The 19,607-nt window shown below is 56.5% G+C and overlaps 12 protein-coding genes across 12 annotated transcripts; 5 read left to right on the top strand and 7 right to left on the bottom strand.

Moving 5' to 3' along the window:
- Positions 1 to 161: 161 nt before the first annotated feature.
- On the top strand, positions 162 to 1,622 carry MRET_1074 (uncharacterized protein; the record flags this gene model as incomplete). Its single annotated transcript, XM_027627701.1, has 1 exon — positions 162 to 1,622. The coding sequence occupies one exon, from the start codon at positions 162 to 164 to the stop codon at positions 1,620 to 1,622; it is 1,461 nt and encodes a 486-aa protein (XP_027483293.1).
- A 133-nt stretch (positions 1,623 to 1,755) lies between these two features.
- Positions 1,756 to 3,174, top strand: MRET_1073 (pyruvate dehydrogenase kinase; the record flags this gene model as incomplete). The annotated part of the gene is made up of 1 exon (XM_027627700.1): positions 1,756 to 3,174. The coding sequence occupies one exon, from the start codon at positions 1,756 to 1,758 to the stop codon at positions 3,172 to 3,174; it is 1,419 nt and encodes a 472-aa protein (XP_027483288.1).
- Positions 3,175 to 3,190: 16 nt separating this feature from the next.
- On the bottom strand, positions 3,191 to 4,358 carry MRET_1072 (syntaxin 18; the record flags this gene model as incomplete). The annotated part of the gene is made up of 4 exons (XM_027627699.1): positions 3,191 to 3,201; positions 3,229 to 3,894; positions 3,919 to 4,165; positions 4,191 to 4,358. 4 exons carry the CDS (start codon positions 4,356 to 4,358, stop codon positions 3,191 to 3,193), a joined length of 1,092 nt encoding a protein of 363 aa, XP_027483289.1.
- Positions 4,359 to 4,422: 64 nt separating this feature from the next.
- MRET_1071 (18S rRNA (guanine1575-N7)-methyltransferase) lies at positions 4,423 to 5,333 on the bottom strand (the record flags this gene model as incomplete). Its single annotated transcript, XM_027627698.1, has 2 exons — positions 4,423 to 4,473; positions 4,506 to 5,333. 2 exons carry the CDS (start codon positions 5,331 to 5,333, stop codon positions 4,423 to 4,425), a joined length of 879 nt encoding a protein of 292 aa, XP_027483290.1.
- A 141-nt stretch (positions 5,334 to 5,474) lies between these two features.
- On the bottom strand, positions 5,475 to 6,341 carry MRET_1070 (uncharacterized protein; the record flags this gene model as incomplete). Its single annotated transcript, XM_027627697.1, has 1 exon — positions 5,475 to 6,341. The coding sequence occupies one exon, from the start codon at positions 6,339 to 6,341 to the stop codon at positions 5,475 to 5,477; it is 867 nt and encodes a 288-aa protein (XP_027483291.1).
- Positions 6,342 to 6,402: 61 nt separating this feature from the next.
- Positions 6,403 to 9,546, bottom strand: MRET_1069 (general transcription factor 3C polypeptide 3 (transcription factor C subunit 4); the record flags this gene model as incomplete). The annotated part of the gene is made up of 1 exon (XM_027627696.1): positions 6,403 to 9,546. One exon carries the CDS (start codon positions 9,544 to 9,546, stop codon positions 6,403 to 6,405), a length of 3,144 nt encoding a protein of 1,047 aa, XP_027483332.1.
- A 162-nt stretch (positions 9,547 to 9,708) lies between these two features.
- MRET_1068 (histone deacetylase 1/2) lies at positions 9,709 to 11,157 on the top strand (the record flags this gene model as incomplete). The annotated part of the gene is made up of 1 exon (XM_027627695.1): positions 9,709 to 11,157. The coding sequence occupies one exon, from the start codon at positions 9,709 to 9,711 to the stop codon at positions 11,155 to 11,157; it is 1,449 nt and encodes a 482-aa protein (XP_027483331.1).
- On the bottom strand, positions 11,154 to 11,807 carry MRET_1067 (magnesium-dependent phosphatase 1; the record flags this gene model as incomplete). Its single annotated transcript, XM_027627694.1, has 5 exons — positions 11,154 to 11,266; positions 11,294 to 11,320; positions 11,359 to 11,594; positions 11,620 to 11,655; positions 11,683 to 11,807. The coding sequence occupies 5 exons, from the start codon at positions 11,805 to 11,807 to the stop codon at positions 11,154 to 11,156; spliced, it is 537 nt and encodes a 178-aa protein (XP_027483336.1).
- A 70-nt stretch (positions 11,808 to 11,877) lies between these two features.
- On the top strand, positions 11,878 to 13,320 carry MRET_1066 (peroxin-2; the record flags this gene model as incomplete). The annotated part of the gene is made up of 1 exon (XM_027627693.1): positions 11,878 to 13,320. The coding sequence occupies one exon, from the start codon at positions 11,878 to 11,880 to the stop codon at positions 13,318 to 13,320; it is 1,443 nt and encodes a 480-aa protein (XP_027483335.1).
- Positions 13,321 to 13,325: 5 nt separating this feature from the next.
- MRET_1065 (uncharacterized protein) lies at positions 13,326 to 15,674 on the bottom strand (the record flags this gene model as incomplete). The annotated part of the gene is made up of 1 exon (XM_027627692.1): positions 13,326 to 15,674. One exon carries the CDS (start codon positions 15,672 to 15,674, stop codon positions 13,326 to 13,328), a length of 2,349 nt encoding a protein of 782 aa, XP_027483334.1.
- Positions 15,675 to 15,807: 133 nt separating this feature from the next.
- On the top strand, positions 15,808 to 18,912 carry MRET_1064 (exocyst complex component 5; the record flags this gene model as incomplete). The annotated part of the gene is made up of 1 exon (XM_027627691.1): positions 15,808 to 18,912. One exon carries the CDS (start codon positions 15,808 to 15,810, stop codon positions 18,910 to 18,912), a length of 3,105 nt encoding a protein of 1,034 aa, XP_027483333.1.
- A 47-nt stretch (positions 18,913 to 18,959) lies between these two features.
- Positions 18,960 to 19,603, bottom strand: MRET_1063 (GINS complex subunit 3; the record flags this gene model as incomplete). The annotated part of the gene is made up of 5 exons (XM_027627690.1): positions 18,960 to 19,154; positions 19,180 to 19,216; positions 19,243 to 19,436; positions 19,462 to 19,530; positions 19,556 to 19,603. The coding sequence occupies 5 exons, from the start codon at positions 19,601 to 19,603 to the stop codon at positions 18,960 to 18,962; spliced, it is 543 nt and encodes a 180-aa protein (XP_027483340.1).
- Between the last annotated feature and the right edge of the window lie 4 nt (positions 19,604 to 19,607).

Raw genomic sequence — 19,607 nt, 5'->3', positions numbered from 1 at the left:
CGAAGGCTGACGCTTTGGCATCCCCTTTCCTGTCCAAAAATGACGGCCGGGCATTGGATGGAATTTGGTCATGGGCTACGGTCCGGCACCCGTGGCCCACACGTGGTGGCTTGATCGCTAGTTCAGGTCTGACGCGAGTTGCAGTCAGGCGATGCAGCAGTATGCTAACTGTGTTTGAAACGCTGTGGTATGCATGTCTGGCATATACAGGCTTCATATTATATCGAAGATGGGTAGTATACTCACGTACACGCCATTTTATATTGGAGCAGCGTCGTAAAGCTGGTATCCCAGATTCGGATCATCGATCCCTCCCTGAAGCAGCTGCCGATGCAGCAGCTCGACGACAAATTGACTATGAAAAGCAACTCCAATCTTCAGATGACGTGTTCCGTCCGCATGTGAGCCGCTCTAAGGCTTTGCACTCTGGATTTGCTCCTAAGGCTGTATTCCGGCCTATTCCAGTGCCGGATGTCGAGCAAGAGGCCAAGACTGCAAGGGCCCCACCACTGGAAGACCCAGAAACATTTTACGGTCCAAGAGTATCACGCCGCCTACATTCTACGCCTATATTAGCTGCTAAGAAGCGTATGGCAGATGAGATCTCTGAGGCACCTGAGGTGGAACAGCGCCGCTCCACTGTGCCACGTCGCGTACGCCGGAAAGTTTCTGTTGAAGCACCCGATCTTCATGAGGCAGAAGAAGCAGAGGCCATGGACGAAGAAGTTGAAGAAAATGCGTCTGAAGAGGAAATCGAATCTTCTATGGATGAGGAGGACATTTCTTATGATGATGATTCAGAAGATATGGACGAAGAAGAAACTGGGCAGGTTGAGTCTCAGCCAGCTTCTACGTCGATGAAACGTTCTGCTGACACAAGCGCAGACCATGCTCCTGGTGATGAGTGGACTGATGCGAATGGTCTTCGATGGTGCATTGGCGATGATGGTATACCCCGTCGGGCCGTCATGCTTATCGAAATGCGACCCAAATACTCCATGCCTAGGGACACTGTGCATCCTGATGCACAGCTCCGTGTACCTACGTACGTTGAACGATTTCTGTCGCACGAAGAATATGAAGAGGCAAAGCGCAAAAAGCAACTAAGCTGGCAGCATGAACTTTCACACGCGAAAGGATCGTCTCCCTCGAGTTTCCAAAGCGATGATGTGGAAGACAGTCTAGCGAGCATGGTTGCCCGCCGTTCTCGTGGACAAGCATCTCGTAAGGGTGCGCATGACTTGCTCTTTAGCGATATGATGCGATCTCGCCGTCCAAATGCGTCCAGTGCCGACGAGTCCCCATCCAACATCTCTATGAGTGATGCCAGTTTTGATGATAGTGCATCGTTCTCTTCCTCTTTCCGCGCGGATCAATCAGATTTGTCCGGCCGTCTGCGTCTCTCCCGCTCGACTGCGTCGCCTATGCGAAGAGATGGATTGCCTTCAAAGTCTCTTCCTCTGCTCCAACAGCGATACACACGAATGTATGCCCCATCTCCCCTATCGTCACCGGCACGCAGGGCACTGGATCCAGAGGCCAAGCGCAAGCGCGAAGAGCGTCTGATGTCCAGGATACGCGACGAGCGCGAAAAGTCGAGACGATCCAATCAGAATTCGTAGTGAGCTCATGATACCAATACGACGCACTCGTTGCTCTCAACCTGGAAAGAGTCTGTAGGGCCCAGCTAAGTGGGATGGGTGCCTGGTTGCAGCTCCATGTGGAGGAAGGGTTGACTCGACCTACTCGACACCCATGCATGCCATGTACGGATCAGCTCGACGCATTGCCACGTCGGCTCGTTCGTTTCCATATGGCCAGTCCATCTCTACACCATCCACAGCTTCTGCTAGTGATCAAGACGCTGCGGTGCTCGGTCGCTTTTTTTACCGAAACCGCAAGGTCAATGAGTGGGCTAATCATCCAGCTCACCGCACAACGTTACGTCAACTGATCTTGTTCGGCCGTTCGGCAAGACGAAACAAGACACTTTTGATGCAGAGTGCTAACTATCTCCGCACTGAGCTTACCATTCGTGTTGCGCATCGCCTTCGCGATATGCAGACGATCCCTTTTGTCGCCATGTCTAACGAGCAGCTGGACTCAATTTACCAATTCTACTGGCGCACGTTTGAAACATTGCGTCGCATGAGCAAAATCGAAACAGATGAACAAAATAAGCATCTTATCCACGTTGTGACACAACTCTTGTCTGAACGGAAAAGCAAGCTTGACTTGACGGCAAGTATTTGCCGTGAATGCATACACTATATGGAACCGGAGACGGTAGATTTATTCTTGGCTCGTATGCTTCGATCCCAAATTTCACGAGAAGTGCTGGCTAAGCAGCATATTGCACTATCACACATGCAAGTGGTACCAGAATCCAGCAAGACACCGCAGGTGGTCGGTATGATTGATACTCAGATTCGTGTCGCGTATTCAGTGGCTCAGAGCTTCAAGTTTGCCAAAGAAAGTCTCGCGCAAACATACGGATGGGACGTCGATGATGAGCGTATGCCTAGTCTAGAAATTTTGGGCGATACGACGATTGCCTACTTACCAGCTCATTTGGAATTCATTGTTCAAGAGCTCCTCAAAGTATCGATGCAGGGCACCATGAATTTACACCAGAAGGCAAGTCACACACCACCGATCAAGATCCGTATTGTGGATAGTGGCTCAAAAGACGACGTGATTATCCGGATCTCGGATCGTGGTGGTGGCTTGAAATGCGTTCATTCTGGCAATTTATCCGACGTATACAATCAAGGATCCAACGTTATTCGTGCCCGCGGACCATCGCTTCTGCCGGGTGCCAACACGGTCAAGCCTTGGAGCGCAAAGGAAGACACGCTGCTATGGTCGTTCCACAATCTTGGCAAGGAGCTCGAGCGTATGAATATCCAACTTGATGCGCGGGCCACACTAGATCGCACACATATTTCCGCTGATGGCGCAGAAACGCCTGATCCTTCTTCCTCGTACCCGGGTGGTGATGGCTTGATGCGCTTGTCAGTATTGAACATGGACTCGAGGTCTGGCCTGCCCATCGTCCGACTGTACTCGGAACTATTTGGTGGCAAGCTAGATTTCCGTACGCTGGACGGGTATGGCACGGATATTTATCTTCGTCTCCCTAAGGACGGCACGAATAAGGAGCTACATGAATAGCTGGCCAGTAGTGCATCTAGTCCAGATCTGCCAATGAGTCGCATTCGTACATACAATGCATAAAAAGCAGTAGCAGACCGCTCGCCACAAAAAACAAGGAAAGGTATCGGTTGGCTTGTCGGTTTCGCTCCTTAGCGCGACGCAGCTGCTGATTACCGCGCGTCACTTGCTCGCCGTGAGTACTTCCTTCGTCCAATAAAGTGTCGACATGCTCATTCTGCTCCTCCAGATGTTGAACAATCTTGGTTTGGAGCGAAGATATGTCGTGAAGCTGTTGTTCTGCATGCTGAACTGCGAATAAATCCGCTTCTAGCGACTGAACCAAAGTCGAAGCTTCTTCTTCAAACACTTGGAGCTGTTCTGAGCTTAGTTGACTCACGACATCGACACCTTCTTCACCCATAGCACCAATACTGCCACGCAGATCTTCTTCTGACAAAACTGCACCTTCTTGCGACGTCGCAGGTCGATTTGCCCTATCTGCCAGCTTTTCAAAGCGTTGGCGTTGCATGTCAACACGCCTCTGCTGTAAAGTCGCTTGGATCGAAGACGCTTGTGCGAGCTGCTCAGACAAGTATTGTGTTATGGCTTTATGATGTAATCCGAGCATATTTGACGCCGCTTGACGCTGTAAAAGTACTGTGCTTTTGAAGAGATTGAGTCCCGCGAGGCCACCCAGTCCGGCTTTCTCAAATGCACGCGATACAGCCTGCGAACGTACTCATAGTTAGCATGTCGACGTACACATTTCACCTCGTTCTAGCTCTTGAACTCTAGACAAGCACTGCTTGACCAAAAGCTTGACCTGAAAATCCACTTCGTCGCGCTCAGACTCTGTAAGAGACGATGCACCCTGCCAACGTGAGAAAGTATCCGAAAAGTCCATCTTTTCTTCTTCCATGTCCGTATTACGTCTATTTTTGGACGTAATATCCAGGTATGGTCGTCGTATCATAGCCAAGAAAGCAAAAAGCGATGATATATGACGTTTCTAGGTGAGCGTAACACAAACGTACAATCACGTAGGCTTCACGTGTCCAGGAAGCAGCAGCTTCGAGTTGTTTAGATACTGCTGGATCCACAGGCTTTTTCCTCTCAACAACTTGATGCTCTGAATACTCCTTCAAAAGTCCCACAAACGTGCTGGTCTCATCTATCACAGGCGGCGGTCCATGGTGCCTCATGGTGGGGAGCCAAAATGGTGCGAGGCCTCCACATCATATCGGGGTCCAGATGTGTACTACAGGTCTACTTGTGGCGTCGACGTCGGCCTGTATATTTGGAGTCATGCGGCACATCCTGTTACGAGAGTTAGAGTGCTGTAGACGTACCAGCTTTCCACGCGAGCGATTGATATCTTTTTTGCGCTGGATAAATTGCTTGGAGGATTCGATCTTCCTGCTTTTCTTGTGTCGGTCTCTGCGCCTGTCATGAGCTTTGCGTGTTTCATGTAGAACAGTAGAGCCGGACTCATCGAAGTCGAGTGGTGCTGGAAGCGTTTGCTTGACACCCTGCCCTTCGCCATTTGGACCCACGAGCATTTCACCACCGACCCAGAGAACCAGGTAAATTTTCTTGGCTTTTACCGAGTTGGGGTAGTCCACAACTAGACCACCACCGAAGCCAGCGCGCGTAGCTTGCGACATAATGAATGTGACTTGGTCGTCGCTCTCAGGGTAAAATTGAAACACACAACGAGCGCCGCGAGTCAATGAAGCATACAGGGTGGTGAAAAAGGAGCTGAGCCGAGCTGCTGGTGAGTTGTAGCTTGTATCCGCATTGCAAAGCCATTGAAGCACAGAAATACTGATGGCGCCGTCAAAGCTACCCGGGCGGAACATGCAGCCATGTCCTGCGTCCGCCAGTATCATGTCACCCTCGACATCTCGCTCCAAGCCGACGCTCAGCATACTCGGACTAATATCAAAGCCGACCCATTCATGTCCAGATTCAGTCAAAATCTCGCCTGACAGACCTGAGCCACAGCCAATATCCATAATGAGAGCGGGATGCCGATGCTCAGGCAATGCAAGCAGCTCTATCGCCCGTAACGTCATCTCAGCTTGGATTTCTTGATTGCGAGTATTGGCGGTGTATTTTTGCGCCTCAGTATCATTGTAGTATATTTCAGGGGGGGCCTGATGCTCCGGTCGACTCATGATGAGAAGGCCCAACGGACGCAGGAGAAAACGCGGCTCAATGCACTCGACATGTGTGTGGAGGTACAAGACTATCAAAGGGAGGGGAACGTCAGGAGCAAACAGCGGACATGCCATCGACGTATGGTATGATGCATCTACTTAATGGCGCATGCCAGAGCTAGCGGCTTTAGCAGCAGGTCCTGGCTGTACTCTGCCCTGCTGACGACGCCCGGTATTTTTGTCAGAGGACGGTGGAGCTGGCGGCTCTTCCGCGGCTGGCATGGCAAACAGGATCAATAGGGGCAGCAGGTAAATCCAGTATCGCTGAAGGAATTCGACCAGATTCTTTGGCTGCTCACGAGTATTCTTTGATCCTTTTCCGTCCTTTCCCGCGGACTGAGTAGTTTCATTCGTGCTCGGTATGTGAACATAGCCTGACAACGTCTCTGGTAACATGAGACGAAGCTCAGTATTGAAAGACCTGGCATATATCGCAGGCATACCTTTGTTGGCAAAAACGGGACATGCGTTCAAGTCCATGTCGGCATCTTGTTCCACGGCGTATACGACACCAGCGATAGCTAGCTTTGTTCCTGCATCTGACGGAATGCGCATCATATGCAGCTTGAGAGCATCTGGAAGTGATGCTCCTTCCTGCTGCACTTGCAATTGGCAGAGCTTCGTATAAGATACAAAGCCGTCGTCTGATAGAGCTTTTTCATACTCATCGTTCGGCAATTCGAACACATTTCCGGGAACAATCTTGACCTGGTACAAGGCATTTGAGGACGCTTCCTCGATAGCCAGATGATCATCAACGCCCTGGTACTTGACCTGAGGGCCCGCTTCGAGCGTCGCGGGCACTTGAATCAGAGCGCGGGGAGACCATGGACCAGACATGGACGAGGCGTCAGTGTGGTCGAGCACTCTGTGAAGCATAGAGTATTCGGACAGGCGCGCATCTGCGGCAGATGCAACGACGTTGAGCACACTCAGCGCACAAGTCACCAACGGCCACGATCGCATGGGGAGGATGAAAGGAGGGGATCCGTACTGCTATCACGTGCATTCTATGGGACCGCCCTCCTTACTCCACAGCGAGCCAGGTCCTGTACAAATGGCGCGCCAGGTCGGGTGAGCCAGTCTGTGTAAAGATCATGGCCAGATTGAACGCGGCTTCACGAGCCATGTCGAATGTACCTTTTGATGCCTTGCTTGAAGCTCTTTCCAGCACGCGTTCATATCGAGGGACGGCTAAGTGTACCAAGTTCAAGTGGTGATAGGCACGTGCAAAGTTGTAGTCCACTTCAGGTATATCGCCACGTAGTTCAGCGTAATGCGTGAACAATGCCATGCCCTGTATGATCGTATGATTTCGATTGTCCACCTGGCGATTGGTGGATCGACCCAGACTTGCTACACCGCATAGTAGGCACAGCAAGGGATCACTTTGCTGCAATGCCAAAGCCCGATACAGGTATCCCATAGCTGGCTGGAAGCTGTTGGCGCAAAGCATAAGGTAGCCGTAGAAGATTTCCCCAATCGGTGAGGACTTGGTAGGAGGTGCCTGAGCCTGTACTTTGCCGACGAGATCATCGTTTCCCATGCCCTTGTCATCCTCTTCGTCGACCCCCATCATCGTCCAGCGCCCTGTGCGCGGATTCAGTTTAATAGGTCCACCCGAGACGATAGTTTCATGCGTCCGCATGCGTCGCTGATATTGCTTTGTGTTCGTTGAGCTCACAAAGGCATCTACGCCATAAAAACCGAGGCTGTTCGCCAGTGAGGAGATGAGTCGAAGGGGCTCGTTGTGGAACTGATATGTCGTCGGCAGCCAGCGCGCGATTTCGAATGCCCGTGTGGGGTCTCGAGCATACAGGGCACAGGCAAGCCAACACAAATGTAGCGCCAACTTGCGCTCCTCAGAGGGCCACACTGTGTTGGATACCATGACATGTCGAAACATGTCGTCGATGGCGTCGTCTTCACCGCCCATCTTGGCCAGGCCAATGCCGTATTTCATGAACAGCATGACCCAGTCGTCGAAGTGGATCGTACGGAACGTCGTCTGCTCCGGCTCGAATCCATCTTCCATGGCGCTCTGAGCCACAACTTCATCGACCATTTGATCGCGCAGACGACTCAAAAGCTCTTCAGCGTGACTGTCTAGATCAGAGGGCTTGGAGCGTCGTGACCGGCGTGGACGAACGACACCGCGATACTTGGTAAAGCGCTCCTTAGGAAACAAGAGCGACATGGACCGGAACGACTCCACCAGTCGTCCAGCGACTTGCATCCATTGGCGTGTCGCGTCAAAACGCTGTTGCGTCGCCGAGTCAGCCGCCTTGGACGGTGGCCTGGACAACGGGCCGTCTAAGAACACAAAGTCGCGATGCCAAAATCCATCGACAAATACTTGAGGCTCGAGAGCGCACAACTGGATCCACGCCAGTCGCGTCTCTTCTTCGCGCTGCTGTTCGAGACGCTGTCGTTCTGCGAAGGATAAGCCCGAGCGAGAGTTGCGCGATGGTATAGATCCCGCTGGTAGGATTTGCGAAGGCGCTGACTCATTAAAGAAGGACAAGGAGGGCTCCGCCTGGTCCTGAGGACCTGGCGCGTCTGGCTCGCTCGGCGCCTGTTTGTTCTCACTGCGCGCCACGAGGACATCGTTCACGAGACCGAGGGCCTTTTCGCGCTCGCCGAGCTCTTCGTACACCTCTGCCAGGCTCAGTTTCACATCAAAGTAGGTTGGCTGTTCGGCTAAAATGGATTCATACACCTGTACTGCTTCAGACGTCATCTCGAGGTATTGGTAACACATGCCCATATGGAACCAAGCTTGCATGTCGTCCACCAATCCCTCCTCGATAAGCGGGCGATAAGCCTCGAGTGCCTCGGCATAGAGCTGGTATTCAAAGTAGAATTCTGCCATCTCAAAGTACAGCACGGGAAAGTCATACGGATCTGCTTCATCCATAAGCACACTGAAATGGCGCTTGCCTTCCTCTGTATCACGGAGCATGAATCGAGCCTTACCCAATCGGAGTCGGACTTCCCGATCCAGCTCGTAAGGCTGGTCACTCTCTCCTTCGTCTAGCTCAAGATCATTTTGGGCATCATCGACACGATCTTCACGAATCTGACCCCGCATCCATCGAATGGTCTGCTTGATGACGAGAATGACTTGGAGCGGTCGGTTTAGCAAAAGCAGCAAGTCTGCCAGAGTGACGAGCTCATTCAAAGTGAACTGCACGCTAGCTTCGGCAGCGGACATGCTCTCTGCCAGCGCGGGATCGATGTTCGGATCTGGCCGACCATGCAAGCTTTCTTGGCGCATGTTTTCCAAAATCTCGACACCAGCTTCATAGTCACCGGCAGACACGAGCAAGGGAATCAGCTCGCGAAGTACTTCAGCATCGTAAGGCCTCAGCTTCAAAACAGCCAGGAATGCATCGATAGCTGCGCGTAGACGGCCTGAATCCTTGAGCATGACAGCTCGATCCCAAATGGCATCGATGTCGTACCTGTTTTTCTTGATGGCTTGTTGAAGACAGTAGATAGACTGCTGAAACAAGCCACGCTCGCGACTACGGCGGGCGAGAGACTTCCATTCATCTGATGCATTCGACGTCAAGTGCGCACCGACGATACGGCACTGAATTGATTTTTCCTCTTCGCCCAGTTCTTCGAAGCACATACCCAGTGTGTACCAGGCACCCGCCACCGTGGGCTCGATACGGATGACTTCTTCCAGCTGCTGGATCGCCATGGGCAGATTGGCTTCCACATAAGAGATATTGGCCTGTGCAAGAAGTGCCTTGACTTCGGATGAGAGCGCCTGTTCCCGAATACGTGTGGTTTTATTCTTGCGTGTGTACCCATTGACGTCACGCAGCTCATGGTGAAACGACTCCATCTCTGCTTCCATGGACTGCTTCCATGCCGAGCTGCTTCGTGCGGCGGCGCCCTTAGAGGCAGTGCCCTTTTCCGCACCTGGCTCATCTTGGAACGCGCGAATCAGTCGGGTAAAGTCTTCTTGCGCAATATCAGCCTCTTCGTCGTTGTCAGCCACGGACGGTGGCGCCTCCTGCACGTATTCATCCTCATCGTCACTCGGCTCGTACTCGTCGAAAGCTGATGATCCGCTTCCCTCACTGTCCCAATCGCTGCCCACATCCTCTGGCGGTGGCGGTGGCGAGCGCAACGCTTGTGGTCGAGAGCCGCCAGCCATGGCCCCACAGGTGGAGTGAACGCGTACGTGGAGGAGAGTCGTGTATGAGCGTCGCGAGGCCCCTGCTGCCGACGCTCTCGGTCCCTCACCTCCACATGTCGGCCGAACTGGGTGGGGCCACCGCATCCACCGCTCTTCTCCGTTCCACCGCGCTGCCCAAGGATGGTAGAGCCGGCGCGGGAACTCGGGGCGACGCGCTCGAAGGTGGCATACTACTACGACAACGATGTGGGAAATTTTTCGTATGGGTTTGGACACCCTATGAAGCCGCACCGTATGCGCATGGCTCATAGCCTGATATTAAACTATGGACTGGACAAGTATATGCAAATACTGCGACCGCCCCGGGCCTCGCGGCACCAAATGACCAAGTTTCATACGGACGAGTACATTGATTTCTTGAGCCGTGTATCGCCGGATAATGCCCAGGAGCTCACGGGCGATGGCACGCGGTATTTGATCGGCGAGGACTGTCCGGCGTTTGATGGTCTATTTGAGTTCTGCTCGATATCATGCGGTGGCTCGATTGCTGGGGCGAACAAGCTCCGTGAGGGCTCTGCGGATGTCGTCATCAACTGGTCGGGTGGTCTGCATCATGCGAAGAAGCGCGAAGCCAGTGGCTTTTGCTATACCAACGACATTGTCCTGGCCATTCTTGAGCTGTTGCGCACGTATTCTCGTGTTTTGTATATTGACATTGACGTGCATCACGGAGATGGTGTGGAAGAGGCGTTCTATACGACGGATCGGGTGATGACGTGTTCGTTCCACAAATTTGGTGACTTCTTTCCTGGCACCGGTGATGTGCGAGATGTGGGCATGAAAAAAGGCAAGTCCTACGCCGTCAACGTGCCGCTTCGTGATGGAATTGATGCCGATACGTTTGCCTCTATATTCCGTCCGGTGATTCAGCACATCATGGACTGGTTCCGCCCAGCCGCGGTCATTCTGCAGTGTGGCGCAGACTCGCTCGCTGGCGACAAGCTGGGGTGCTTCAATCTCAGCATGCGCGGCCATGCCAACTGCGTCGAGTTTGTTCGGTCTTTTGGCGTCCCGATGATGTGTGTCGGTGGCGGTGGGTATACGATACGCAATGTGGCGCGTACGTGGACGTACGAGACGGGTCTGCTACTGGGCAAGAAGCTGGGTGCCGATCTGCCGTTCAACGAGTACATCCAGTACTTTGGCCCCGAGTACAAGCTGGACGTGCTGCCTACGAGTATGGACAATTTGAATACGCCGGAGTATTTGGAGGGCTTGCGCACGCGCATCATCGATAATCTGCGGTCCATGCCGTTCGCACCCAGTGTGCAGATGCAGCACACGCCCCGTGCATCGCCCTTTGCTGGTGATGATGGGGCCTTGTCCGAGGACGAAGACTCTGACTTGGACGAGCGCATTACGCAGCGACTCCGTGACCGACACACGCAGGCTTTTGGTGATGAGCTGAGTGACGACGAGGACGAGCCGAACGTGGTGGCTGCCTATGAGGCAGACATGGCCATGATGCAGGCGGCACGTCCCTTGCCTACTCCGTGGGCTCCCATGCCCATGCCCATGCCGATGAGCGGCGCGCCGCCGCCGGCCATGCTCCCATTCCCGCACGCCTAAGGGGCGCTGCGTTCGCGCCACGCGCGAATGCCCCGATCAAAGGTGGCGCGGTCGAGGCCCTGTGTGCCGACGAGCACAAACTTGACACCCAGCTTCGACTCGACTTCCGCTGCGACGTGAGACTGGCATCACGTACCGTTGCGGTGCTCATCATCAAAAAAGACTGGTCACTGGTAAGTGGCATGCATGTAGTTTACGTACGCATATCATGGAATGGAATCTCGGAAAGTTGCGCTAGGCGTCGGAAATGCGCCACTTTCGAGCCTGGGTAAATCTCCATGTAGTCAAAGAGCGACAGGGCGGACACGGGCGGCTCCTGCGACGCCGGTGGCATGATCATCAAGCCCGCGAGTGCCTGCTTAGCGACGCTGGGTGCCTGTGTGCGCGACGCGGCGCCGATCTTCACGTTGTTCTGACGAAGTTGGAACAAAATCTCGCTGGCGTGAGTGGCGCGGCACGTACGGAACTGGATCGTAGAACGATAGTGGCTGTCCGCCCCTGAGCGTGAGTGCGCATCGCACGTACCTGTCTACCACTTGATTGATGTGCCGCGTACGCTTGAGGGGCGGATCGACGTGCGTGTCGACCCACAGGGGCCATAGCGTGTAGTCCAAGTCGAATACGACCAGTCGGGGCCAACGTGCCTCCATGGCGCACAGGTAAGCGACGCGCGCGCTTCGTTCGTAGGAGCTTCTCCACCACTGCGTTTCGTGGTGGGTGATGAGTCGACCGGCCGATCGGGCCGCGCCGGCGTTTTATGAAGAGGCCTATGCACGCGCAAGCTCGTCGGTCGCGCGGATTCGCGATGGACTCCCGTCGTTCCCGATGCCTGAGCTGCGCGTCCAGCGCGTCGGGCAGCTGGATGCGAATCTGCTGGATCAAGAGCTGGCCGATTTATTGGCGCAGCCGGTCACGGCCGCGTTGCGCAGAGCATCGCCTTCGCTCGAGAGGCGCTATGCAGCCGAGATCCGCATGATGCTCCGGCTCATTTTGTACAAGTTCAGTATCTATGACCGACGTGCTTCGTATGGCGCCATGCTCCAGAACCTCCAGTACCGCAATGAGTGGGCCGCTCCCACTACGCGAGATGCGCCGCTGTCGCGCATGCAACTCGCGCTATATCCGCTGTGCTCGATTATCGCGCCGTACTCGCTTGCCAAGGCGCATGCCTACATGTCCGCGCACCAGTATGACCAGGCGCCTCGAGAGAGTGCGGCGTTTGTGGCCTATGCCCTGTGGCGGCACGGGCAGCGGCTCTGGAACTTGGCTTCCTTGGTCAACTTTGGCCTGTTTCTGTGGAATGGCAAGTACCGCACCATCACCGACCGCCTCCTCGGTATGCGGCTTGTGTACGCGAACCGCGCGCTGCACCGCCATGTGTCGTTCGAGTTTTTGAACCGGCAGCTCGTGTGGAATGCCCTGACGGAGTTTTTGCTGTTTCTGCTGCCCCTCGTTCGGCCACAGCGTGTCTTGCGGCGCATCGCGCAGCTGCCGTCGCATCCCGCGGTGCTGGGCATCGTGTACGATGTGCTTCCCCGCAGTGTGTCGCGGCGCATGGGCTTGCAGGTGGACGAGAGTGACGGCCAAGTCCGTATGGCGCGTTGGATCAAGAGCCAGCGGCTCGGGCGGTACTGGTACCTTCCCGATGAATGCTGCCCGCTGTGCTTTGAGCGCCTAGAACGAGAGGCCGGCGTGTACACTGACACGCCCCCCTCGCCGCCGCCGCTCCGGCGTGCTGCTATACCCGAGGACGGTCGTTCGATGCGACTGCCTAGCGAGACGCAGGACATGGCCGCGTCTCAGCCTCGTCGGCGCCTTGATCATCGTGCCGAGAGTGGCAGTGACGACAAGGCCGCGCATCGTGCAGAGCGCCTAGCTGCGCGCCGCGCAGCTCGTCATGGCGTGACAGCTGCGCCCGGTGAAAAGCGTCCCACGCTGCACGACACGTCGCCCATGGGCATCAAGTACATGGATGCGCTGATCGTGACGCCGTACCGCACACTGCCCTGCGCCACGCATGATCATGCGTGCCAGTACTGCTACGTGTGTATTGCCGAGACGCTCCGCGACGACAACGTGCAGCTGGATCTCCAGCAGCTCGGTGGCTGGCCGTGTCTTCGGTGCGGCGAGTATGTGTGGGGAGCTGAGCGCGTGCCTGTATAGGGTATCTAGTTGCTACCTTCGTCGTCCGAGGCTTGCATGTCCAGGGTAGGCATGGCCTCTTCGTCGTCGTCGTCGTCGACCGGGTCGTGGGCGGATGCGAGCGGCGCGGCGGGCAGCGGCGGAGCCGGCGTAGACGCCTCGGGCGGGGCAGGCAAGGTGGGCGCCGGCGCTGGAGCTGGAGCCGGAGTTGGAGCCGGAGCTGGCGCTGGAGCTGGAACTGATGCCGGCGTTGGTGCGGGAGCTGCCGAGGCCTGCTTGGGCGCCACGCCGACAGGCCCCGGGGGTGCCACGTCCGCGACGGTCGTCCATGTCGCAGCCACCGTATCAGCGCCATGCCAGGCCGGCGCAGGCAGCGGCACATGGTCCTGGGCATCCGCTTCGGGTATACGCTCTTCCAACGCACTCGAGTCGACCACATCCACAAGGGGCGGCACACGAGGTCGAAGCACGGGAAGCACGGCCGACGTGCCCAGCACACACGCGCGGCGAACACGCAGCACGCGCGACTGAGCACCTCGGCACAGCACGGCATGTACGCGGGGGAGAATCGAGGCGATGAGCGCGCCCGTGTGTGTCGTAGCGAGCATCGTCAGAGCATGAATGCCATGCTCACACAGCTGCACCATGTGCTCGTTCGATGCGTCGAGGATACGTGCATCCACCAGAGCCTCGACGAGACCCACGAGTGCCAAGGCGCCCGTCCGCGCCAGATCTCGGTGGCCTGGCGCGGCACTCGAGGCCAGCATGCCGAACAGACTTACATAGAGCTGCATCGCATATCGCACGGCCTCGAGGGCATCAGACGTCTTGACGAGGATCGCATCCTGTGCGGCGCGCGACGAGACGTGCACGGCATCGCTCTCAAACGCACGCACGCGCTTGAGCGGCGGCGCACACGTCCACGACGCTGGCTCCTGCACGACGTACGCACTTTGCGTCTGGACACAAAGTCGGGCGATTCGCTGCACCAACGGACTCGCTGGATCCAGCGGCACGGCGGCACATGCCTCCGAGTCAGGCGACAGCAGGTGGTAGAGGGCCCAGAGCGCACACACGCGCTCGTGCGCGCCGGCCGCACGCTCGGCCATCGCACACACAGCATGGAGGGACTGCGCCGCATGCATGGGCACCCAGCAGGCCTGCTGACACGTCTTGGCGACATGGACGAGCAGCAGCGCGCCCATCTCGCGCAGGCGCGGCACGATCGCTTCTTCGTGCCGCAGCTGGTCGACAGGCGCATCGTCGCGCGACACGCGCGCCTGGATCATGGCCGTCGCTATCGCCACGCAGCGCGCTACAGGCACTGGCACAGCTCGTGGAGTAGGTGTGCTCATAAACCAAAGCAGCACGCCCGGAGCGTCACGGCGGCCGAGGAGCATCTCGCAGCGGCGCAGGCACGCAGGTAGGCTGATGGCGTAGTCAGGCACCGGCGCCGTCCATGCGAGAGGCATGGCGGCCGACGGCGCAGGCACGCCCCATGCAGCCCACGGCACCGACGGCGCACAGCCATGCAAGGACGTCACGAGGCCGTCCAGCATTTCCTGCATCGTCGCGGCCCAGAGCTGGGCCTGCGAGAGCTTCTGAGGGCCCGTGTAGGCCATCGCATCGCGGTCCACAGACGACGTCGACGCGGCGCCGGTAAGATGCAGTGCCGAGAGAAGCTGCGTCGCACTCGAGACGAGCACAGCGCTCCTGGGCATCACCGACGCGTCCATCGCCGCATAGGGACCAAACAGCGTCTGCATGCACAAAGCGTGCATGCGCGCCACATGCGTGCGGTACGTATGAGGATACAGGCGCACGTGGAGCGTCAGAGCGTCCAAGAGCTGCGCAAACGCACGGCTCGACGGGCCCGCTTGGCACGCCTCACATACGCTCACGATCGCATGGCCCATCCTGGAGATGTGCGGCGCCGTGACGGCACGATGAAAGTCGGGGTGCGCCTCGCTTTCGCGTCCCATAACATCAAACACGGCCAAACGCACCAGCGGGGCCATCGACACGAGAAGGGCAGGTGGAACGCCCTTCGCCGCGACATGCTCCAGATGCGACATGGCGCGCTGGACCCATGCATGCCCGTGCGCTTCGACCACACTCCATCCGCACTGCTCCACGAAGGCATGCGCTACGTCGGCGCCCACCGCCCATGCAGGCTCGTCAGCATTCTGCGCGGGCGACGTGCCCAGCCAGGACGCGATGCTCTTTTCCAGCGCACGTAAGGCGTCTGCGTCCCCAGCCTCCGACGCCCGTCGTATCACGTCCTGCGACTTGGCTGCCTGCAGCGCTTCTCGCACGCCCACGCGCGTGTCAAGCGCCGTCAGCAACGGCGCCAGCAAAGAGTCGGCCAACGACATGGAACCAGGCGCAGAAAAACCGCCCCACCACCGCGGCCGCCGACAAGCGCCTTCATATGCTTAGTCAGCCTGCAGGCAGCGGCCGGGGGCAGCGGCGCCCCCGACTCGTGCGCGTTCAGTGTCGATCGCGACGATGGTGACGAGCCTAGCGCAGCCGCCGCCTCATGCGGCGCCGCACCGCATGCCAAGGAACAGGCCTGCGCCTCGTGCACCAGCACGACCGCCGCGCAAGATGGACCTCGATATGAACAAGCCGCCCGTGGAGCGCCTGTGCACCCTGCCCACGTTCCAGGGCGCGTTCAACGCGAGCGAATTCGTATCGGCCCTGTGTGAGGATCACATGGCGCAGGCCAAAGCAAGACCTGTCTTTGATGCACGCCCATTCGCAGAGACCATCTCCCAGGCCGCGCATGAGCTGCAAGGTATCAGGACCAAGGTTCTGGAACGCACAGCCTCTCTCAATTCGGCTGTGCAAGTCTCGCAGTCCGTCTACACGAAAAAGATTCGGCAGCTTACGAACAACTTCGACGCTACGCAGTCCTCTTTCGACTCGCTGCAAACACGCATATCGGAGGTGGGACGCACCGCCATCCGTATCGGCGAACAACTCGAAGCCCTCGATCGCCAGCGAACGCGCGCCAGCGAGACGAAAGATCTGATTGAGTTCTACTATATGTTCGCCCGAGGAAGCTCTGAGCGGCTCGATTACCTGCGCAAACATGCGGGGCGCGACGGGCGCCTCAAAGCCGCCACCATCTTGCGCCGCTTAGCGGTCATTAGCCGGGAAGTGGATATCGAAGGCAGCAGTGACACGAGCCATGCCATCGAGCGATACTGTGAGCAGTTCGAGCGAGACATGCTGCGCCTATTCGACAAGTACTACCGTCGCTCCGATCCCAAGATGATGAGCCACATTGCACATGTGCTGCAACGCTTCAACGGCGGTATGTCGTGCATCAACATTTATGTGAATCAGCACGACTTCTTCATCTCGAAGCAGCGTATGGCCGAGGCGGAAAAGATTGGCACCGCACCTCTCTGGGCACACATCACCGACCCCAACTCGGTGCCTCCCCGCTCGGAGCCATCGCTAGACGCGCTCTATGCAGACATTCGTCGCACGGTCGAGCTAGAGGCCCAGATTATCGCCGCCGTATTCCCCACGCCCTTGCTCGTGATGCAGCTGTTCTTACGACGCGTATTTGGACAGAGCGTCCAGGCCTACATCGAAGCCATCATGCACCGCGCCCTAGAAAAGGACGCCGCGGCTGCAGGCACGACACGCCAAGATACCACCATCGATGCTGCTGGCCTCGCATTTCTCCGCATGCTGCACGTCACACGGAGCTCGACACTGCTTCTCGTATCAGAGCTCAAGACCATCGACCTGCGCAGCGCAGGTATCACCGTATCCTCTGGGCCTTATTCTAGCAGCAATCTCGACGGTCTGTTTGCCCTTTCAAACCAAGAAGCCGATGCATTGATCGGCACAGACTCGTACACATCTGAACAGCTCGCAGCGGCAGGTGGCTCCGTGCTAGGGGCGATGCTCGATCAGAGCGTGGAAGAGCTGTTCTTCCAGTACCTGGAGCAACTGCGGTACTTGGACCGCGAGTGTCGCGTACTCAGTGGTCTCTTTGCCCACACCCTGCAATACTTCTTTGCTTGGCATCAAGCTACCCTCAAAGCCACACGCACGAACGCCACCATCTTTAGTCGCATCCGCGACCAATTTACCGGAAATACAGGCTCGTTCGGAAGCTCTGTGGCCTTTTCCACATTAAGCGATAGTGCTGGCTACGGCGCCGCGCCGCAAGTCTCCTCGTTCAAGCGCCTCGTGGACCGCGCTCGCGGTATTAGTATGTCAGAGGAAGAAGTCGCACCGCCCCTACCCGTGGGCGAAAACCCCGATGAACGAGGTGAGATCTCGCTCAGCCTCGCGGAACGTCTTCTGCGCTGGCACGCCGAGTCACTCGGCCGCTGCGTAGACCTTTGTGCCGCCTCTGACGTCCCTAAAAACACCTTCATTCTACTGCGCGTCTTAACGGATGCCTATCTCAAGGCGTACGTCGAGGCAGCCTTGGAAACGGCCACGGTGCAAATGTTCGGCTACGACGTGCGCGCGTCAACGCCGCCTGATAACAGCGTCTTGACACTCTTGCGTCGGGTGGAAGAGCTCACAGAGCTATGGCAGCATTACGTACAAACCGCTGTTCTCCCACTCACCGCATCAAGTGTCACCCTTCGCCGAGAGACAGCCATTTACAACAACCACAACATGCTCCGTGTGGAGGGCAAAAGCGAAGCCCTGCTGCAAAAGTATACCGACAATCTGCTAGGCTTTATGGCATCACGACTCTCGACACAGAAGCGCACCGACTATTGCCCACGCAACGACGATGTGGCTCTGACACAGCTCAATACAGAGCCTTGCCTTGCCATCGTGGACACACTCGAGGTACTAGAGCAGGAGGCCCGCAGCACACTATCTGAACGCACCTGCGAGGCCCTGTTTACAGAAGTGGGTATTGGGTTCCATGCTTTGTTATGTGATCATCTCAAGAAGTACACGGTGAATGCCACAGGTGGACTCATGCTGACCAAGGACCTGGCTATGTACCAGGACGTATGTGGCCGTTTTGGCGTTCCGGTCGTGAACGACCGCTTCGAAATGCTGCGCCAGTTAGGTGCTCTGTTCATTGTGCAGCCAGGTGTGCTCAAGTCATACATGCGTGAGGGGCACTTGAGCAGCGTGGATGAAACGCTCTTGCGGCCTTACTTACTTCGTCGTCAAGACTATGCTCGTGATGTGCGTTTGCTCGAAGAGGACAACACGGGCGATACATCGACAGACGAGGTACAAGGCCGTTCCAGTACTCTTTTCGCGTCTTCGAACCAGTCCTCGACCATGTCCACCTCATGGTCAGCGGCAGAGAAGAATAGAGAATTTTCACGAAACGTCTCGTCCTTCGTGACAGACGTCCCAGATCTGGCCAGTCTGAGTGAGCAGCTTGTGCATCCACCGCAAGAACGTCCGGGATCGTCGCGAAGCTCCCGTGGCGATAGTTCGCCGGCTCGTAGCGGTACGCCGCAAGCCATGCATTGGTCAGTGACCGGATCACCAGGCAGAATGGATACAGGAAACGAGCGACCAAGTCGGACGCCATCGCCTTCAAAGATGTCGCGCGATCCGCTCGCAAGTTTGCACAGCTTAGTGCAAGAATTGGACCTCAGCTGATCAGGCCAAGTACTCCTGCATGGTTCGTCCTGCAGACTGACACGCGCTTAGCACTTTTTGTGAATAGGTACCAACGTACATGCCGTTTCATTTTCATCCAGTCCTTGCAAAAACTCTTGCATCTCCATGGTAAGCCCCCCGGCCTCTTGCATGTGACCCGCGGTGAGAGCGTCGCTGTGGGTTGTAGTGCGGCCGAGCAACACGCTGAGCTCGTAAATGCGAGGAAGTCTTCCCATATAGGTCTACAGTAAGTGCGCAGCCACCTACCTTGGCCAGCCAATGCTTCATTTCCTCTGAATCCAGCCTGTACGTCAGAAAATCGATACGCACAATTGGGATAGGCGCAAGGCCATCGCGTACCAATAGGGTACCAAGTCCCGGAGCCGAACAGAGGAAGCACTGGCATTGAGTGCTGATCGTACGCGGGCTCCATATGGCTTGGGCTGCTGGATTGTAATAATGTCATATACAGCAAGCATCTGAGCCATCCAGTATGGCAGTTCGAGACGCGTGTGTTTGTGGATCTGTGTGAGAGAAAAGGCCACGCACATCCTCCTCCTCCGAGCCTTCAAGATAACCTAGACCAGGCACGTCGATATTGAATACGCAGGGGATTTGCTGCGTAAGAAATCTGTCTGCGTACTTGGCTTTCGACAAGAATGTCGTCTATACCCCAGTAGTCTTGGTTCATATTC

The sequence above is a fragment of the Malassezia restricta genome, chromosome II, assembly GCF_003290485.1.
Source record: "Malassezia restricta chromosome II, complete sequence".
In the NCBI taxonomy this organism is placed as follows: domain Eukaryota; kingdom Fungi; phylum Basidiomycota; class Malasseziomycetes; order Malasseziales; family Malasseziaceae; genus Malassezia; species Malassezia restricta.
This window is presented reverse-complemented; position numbering and strand designations above follow the sequence as displayed.